Source organism: Hypanus sabinus, chromosome 9, assembly GCF_030144855.1.
Source record: "Hypanus sabinus isolate sHypSab1 chromosome 9, sHypSab1.hap1, whole genome shotgun sequence".
Classification (NCBI taxonomy): Eukaryota; Metazoa; Chordata; class Chondrichthyes; order Myliobatiformes; family Dasyatidae; genus Hypanus; species Hypanus sabinus.
Window position 1 is genome coordinate 88704735 of NC_082714.1, and position 6000 is coordinate 88710734.

The 6000-nt window shown below is 54.8% G+C and overlaps 1 protein-coding gene across 2 annotated transcripts in view; it reads left to right on the plus strand.

Moving 5' to 3' along the window:
• The window catches only part of vps45 (vacuolar protein sorting 45 homolog), an 88432-nt gene that overhangs the window by 81384 nt on the left and 1048 nt on the right, over window positions 1-6000 (plus strand). For both annotated transcript variants that reach the window (XM_059980104.1, XM_059980105.1), the window contains 4 exons: window positions 1542-1700; window positions 3614-3721; window positions 4553-4674; window positions 5174-5305. In XM_059980104.1, the coding sequence (XP_059836087.1) occupies window positions 1542-1700; window positions 3614-3721; window positions 4553-4674; window positions 5174-5305 (521 nt within the window). The remainder of the gene's footprint in view (window positions 1-1541; window positions 1701-3613; window positions 3722-4552; window positions 4675-5173; window positions 5306-6000) is intronic.

Sequence of the window (6000 nt, forward strand, 5' to 3'; positions counted from 1 at the left end):
CGATGGATGCTGCCTTCTTGAGCCATCCTCTTCTGAAGGTGTCCTCAGTGCTGGGAAGGTTAGTACCTGTGATAGAGCTGCCTGAGTTTGCATTTTTCTGCAGTTTTTCCTGATCCTGTGCAGTGGTCCCTCTGTTCCTGATAGTGAAGCTCTCCACGATTTCCACCTATAGAGATGTGCAAGCTGCAATCTTCTTCTAATTGTGCTCAAAAGTTGTGTTTAGTTTATATTTTTGTCAATGTTGTGTACTTGCCTTTACTTAATGGAGTTTAGAAAAATGAGGGGGATCTCATTAAAACCTATTAAATATCAAAAGGCCTCGATAGAGTGGACACAGAGAAGATGTTTTCTGTAATGGGAGAGTACAGGACCAGAGGGCACAGCCTTAGAATAGAAGGACGCCCCTTTAGGACAGAGATGAAGACAAATTTCTTTAGCCAGAGGGTGGTGAGTCTATGGAATTCATTGCCACAGACGGCTGTGGAAGCCGAGTCATTGGGTACGTTTAAAGTGAAGGTTGATATGTTCTTGATTAGTAAGGGTGTCAAAGGTTACAGGAAAAAGGCGGGAGAATGTGGTTGAGAGATAATTAATCAGCCATGAAAGGATGGTGTTCCAGTCTCAATGGGCCGAATGGCCTGATTCTACTCCCATGTCTTATAGTGTGTGATGCTGCAGCAAGCAAGTTTTGCATTGCAGGTGTGTAAGACAGTGAAGTTGAATTTGATATTGAACTTGCTCCTTCAAGACCAGAGTGGTAGGGGAGGCAAGAGTTAACGGCAAGCTCGAGGGTCTTCCTTCCCGACCTCGTTGACAGCCAGCATCCTTAATTCGCTCATTGTGCTGGCCACAGGGTGTTCTTTGTGCTGGTGGGCAGGGTGAGGAGGGTCGGAGAGTAGAGGATAGTGCCTCCTCTGTTCGATGACATCTCACACAGTCCCAGAGGCCGAGGTGGTGACCTGCGAACAACTGGTGGATGTCGGGCGAGGCTGCCAGCTGTCCCTGGTCTCCCTCACGCCTGGCATTGTTCCCATGGGGTGTGCCACCCCTCCCAGCTCGCGACAGCCTGGGCTCACCACCACAAGTGCCTGGTGCAGTTCACTCATTCAGGACACTGTTACTCCCAACAACTCCCACCGCTTCGGTGGTCACTGAAGTACTATCCCACTGATGCTCCCTGGACACACGCATTTGCACACTTACCCTCTTACTCAGGCGAAAAGACCCACGCACACCCCACACACCCCATCATTTTCCTCTGACCATCCTGCACCCCCACCCCTCCTACACAACACGGCCTTCTGAACATCCCCGTGCACCCTTCGGACCCCCACCCACCCTGCACAGAAAGATCACAGAGTCAGGTGGCCTGCTCTCTCATTGATGTCATCCGACATTGTCCCAACGCCCATCAGTACCTGTGTGTGAAACCATTACCACCCGGCCCAACACCAGCACTTCACCGGACAGATCGCCCCAGCACAGCTTTCCGAGGGGCATTAACCCCAACTAGCCTAGCTGATACCCTGAACCTCCCGCAGAACGTGAAGAGGTTGCTCGAGGACCCGATGCTGACAGACCTGGATGTCACGAGGCTGGTGATGTTGTACGCACTGCGCTACGAGAAACATCAGGACAAGAACCTCAGCTCACTCCTACAAACCATGAGCCACCGACGCATCTCAGAAACATACAGACAGGTGAGGCTAGCTCAGTCACTATCCATCAATAAGCTGGAGTAACACTGGGATCTGTCACCGGGGTACGGTACCGGTGGGGACGGGTCTGTCACTGTATAACACCGGGGTACTGTACCGGTGGGGACGGGTCTGTCACTGTATAACACCGGGGTACAGTACCGGTGGGGACGGGTCTGTCACTGTACAACACCAGGGTACAGTACCATTGGGGACGGGTCTGTCACTGTATAACACCGGGGTACTGTACCGGTGGGGACGGGTCTGTCACTGTATAACACCGGGGTACAGTACCGGTGGGGACGGGTCTGTCACTGTATAACACCGGGGTACAGTACCGGTGGGGACGGGTCTGTCACTGTATAACACCGGGGTACAGTACCGGTGGGGACGGGTCTGTGACTGTACAACACCGGGGTATGGTACTGGTGGGGACGGGTCTGTCACTGTATAACACCGGGGTACTGTACCGGTGGGGACGGGTCTGTCACTGTACAACACCGGGGTAAGTTACCGGTGGGGACGTGTCTGTCACTGTACATCACTGGGGTACAGTACCGGTGGGGACGGGTCTGTCACTGTATAACACCGGGGTACGGTACCGGTGGGGACGGGTCTGTCACTGTATAACACTGGGGTACGGTACCGGTGGGGACGGGTCTGTCACTGTACAACACTGGGGTACTGTACCGGTGGGGACGGGTCTGTCACTGTATAACACCGGGGTACAGTACCGGTGGGGACGGGTCTGTCACTGTATAACACCGGGGTACAGTACCGGTGGGGACGGGTCTGTCACTGTACAACACCAGGGTACTGTACCGGTGGGGACGGGTCTGTCACTGTATAACACCGGGGTACAGTACCGGTGGGGACGGGTCTGTCACTGTATAACACTGGGGTACGGTACCGGTGGGGACGGGTCTATCACTGTGTAACATAGGGGTACAGTACCGGAGGGGACGGGTCTGTCACTGTACATCACTGGGGTACAGTACCGGTGGGGACGGGTCTGTCACTGTATAACACCAGGGTACAGTACCGGTGGGGACGGGTCTGTCACTGTATAACACTGGGGTACGGTACCGGTGGGGATGGGTCTGTCACTGTATAACACCGGGGTACGGTACCGGTGGGGACGGGTCTGTCACTGTGTAACACCGGGGTACGGTACCGGTCGGGACGGGTCAGTCACTCTATAACACTGGGGTACAGTACCAGTGGGGACGGGTCTGTGACTGTATAACACAGGGGTACAGTACTGGTGGGGACGGGCCTGTCACTCTATAACACCGGGGTATGGTACCGGTGGGGACGGGTCTGTCACTGTGTAACACCAGGGTACAGTACCGGTGGGGACAGGTCTGTGACTGTATAACACCGGGGTACAGTACTGGTGGGGACGGGTCTGTCACTCTGTAACACTGGGGTACGGTACCGGTGGGGACGGGTCTGTCATTGTGTAACCCCGGGGTATGGGACCGGTGGGGACGGGTCTGTGACTGTATAACACTGGGGTACGGTACCGGTGGGGACGGGTCTGTGACTGTATATCACCGGGTACGGTACCGGTGGGGACGGGTCTGTCACTGTATAACACTGGGGTACAGTACCGGTGGGGACGGGTCTGTCACTGTATAACACTGGGGTACAGTACCGGTGGGGACGGGTCTGTCACTGTATAACACCGGGGTATGGTACCGGTGGGGACGGGTCTGTGACTGTATAACACTGGGGTACGGTACCGGTGGGGACGGGTCTGCCACTCTATAACACTGGGGTACAGTACCGGTGGGGACGGGTCTGCCACTCTATAACACTGGGGTACAGTACCGGTGGGGACGGGTCTGCCACTCTATAACACTGGGGTACGGTACCGGTGGGGACTGTGTAACACTCCATCTCTCTTTTCCCAGTTGGTGACGGGAATCGTGGAATATGGGAGGATAAAGGTCAGCGGTGACGACCTTGTGACACCCAAGGATGCAGTTGCCTTCACAAAACAATTCTTCAAAGGATTTAAGGTTCTGTCTGATTGCCCCTCCCTCCAACTGCCTGCCTTTTGTCAGGGGCACCCCCCCCCCCGCCCCGATTTTGATATCCCCCTTATCCCATCCCCGGAGGACATCAGTATCCAGGTGCCATGTGTCTACATCACATTTGCAGTTCACCCTCTCCCTGTTCGTCCGCCCCAAATGTGGGACAAACTACTGCAAGGGGTGGGTGGGGTGGGTGGGAGAGAAATGCAGCCTGGACAGAGACATTTGGTCCATCAAGCATTCGTGGGTAAGCCGCAGTTACAGGGAGATAGTGCCAACTCTTCACGCACACGCAGAGACACAGCTCCTGTTTCTCCAACTCTCTTCTCCTCTCCCTCACTCGTCCCTTCACGCTCGCTCTCCCCCTCTGTCTCTCGCTCTTCCCCTATCGTCCCCCCTCTCCATCACCCCCAGTCATCCCAGCCCGCTTTCGCCATCACCTCCCTCCCCCTGGTCTTGCCGTTGGTTCCCCACCCACCTGTCTCTCTCTCTCCTGTGTGTGTCTCTCGCTCCCTCTCTCCCCTCTGTCTGTGTGTGTCTCTCTCTCTCCCCCCAGTGTGTGTGTCTCTCTCTCTCTCCCTCCCTCTCCCTCTGTGTCTCTCCTCTCTGTCTATCTGTCTGTTGACTGACTTTCACTCTCCTTCCTCTCTTTCCTTCTCTCTCTTGTTCTCCTCCTCACTTTCTCTCGCACTCTCTCTCTGTCGACTCCCCCTTGAACATTCGCAGAGATTAGAATGGACCCCTTTCCCCTGGGGTCTGTGAGATTGTCTCTACCTGCTGTCACCACTGAGTGACGTGCCAATCTTCCCTGTGCAGGGCATTGAAAATGTATACACCCAGCACCAGCCCAGACTTCACGACACTCTGGACCAACTTCTGAAGGGGAAACTGAAGAGCAATGACTACCCCTTCCTGGGGAACACCGTCCTGCGGGACCGGTAAGTAACGGCATTTGGTTGGTAACCATGAGATTGTGAATCGAACGTCCCTTGACCCACCGTGGAGAGGGATCTGTTCCTCCACTGATGTCTCGTGTTCCCCTCCCTTTGAAGAGGTGTCCATTAACATTTTAATAATCGAGAGGTTTCAGTGAGATCCCCCCTCTCTTTCTTCTGAGCTGCAGTGAATACAGGCCCAGAGTCATCAAACACTTCTCATATATTAACCCTTTCATTCCCAGGATCATTCTCATGAACCTCCTCTGGACCCTCCAATGCCAGCACATTTTTTCTTAGATCAGGAGACCGAAACTGCTCACGTGCAGCCTGACCAATGCTGTATATAACCTCAGCATTACATCTTTCCTTTTGAAATTCTTGCCCCCTTGAATAGATTCCCTTCTCCAGTTCCCCACTCCCGCCGGGCAGCATCCGATCTCAACCCTGGCCTTCCTCCCTGTGAACCTCGCTCTTCACTCCCACCCCTCCCTGCCCGCAGGCCCCAGGACGTGGTGGTATTCCTGATTGGTGGCGCAACGTACGAGGAGGCGCAGACGGTGTACAACCTGAATCGGACCAACCCGGGAGTGAGAATCGTGCTGGGAGGGACCACCATACACAACACCAAGAGGTGGGTTGCAGGCGAGGTGGCGGTCGGTGCTGCCTTGGCGTCCGCTCACAGCAGTGGCTGCTCCTCTGCACGTCCGGGGCCTGATCCCTCAGCTGGGGACTCCCACTTGCCACACCAATGGCCTGGGGTCTGTTTTCCCTGAGACCAGCAGTTTGGCTCTTTGAGATTGGGGATAAAATGACAGAATGGGAAAGGGTTAATGCATTGGGATTGATGACAGGGAGTGGGAATGGGAAAGGGTTAACACTTTGGAATTGTGGGCGGAGAGATGGAAGTTTTAGTGTATTGGGATTGGTAATGGGGAACATTGGCAAAGGGTTTACACGATGTGATTTGAGACGGAATGGGAAGGGGTTAACCCTTTGCAATTGTGGGAAGGTGGGGTGGTGGGCACCAGAATCAGTGGCCATCTCCACAGTGCAGAGAGATTTGAGCTCAGCTTGTAGGCCCCCAGCCAGGGCACTGTGCTACCGGTTTGGAGTGTTACCAAGGGACAGAGGGTTAATTGTTAGACTGCCGAGCCGTACACTGAGCCTTCTGGAGAGACCTGGCTAGCCAGTAACTCGATCACCTTGTGCTGGAGATGGCCCTCAATAATTTAGACCGGTTCTGGTCTGAACCCAAGACAGCTGAGAGCAACAGGTGGACAGTTCTGGACGGAGCGGGCGGTGGGGAGAAGGGCCTGGAGGGGACCA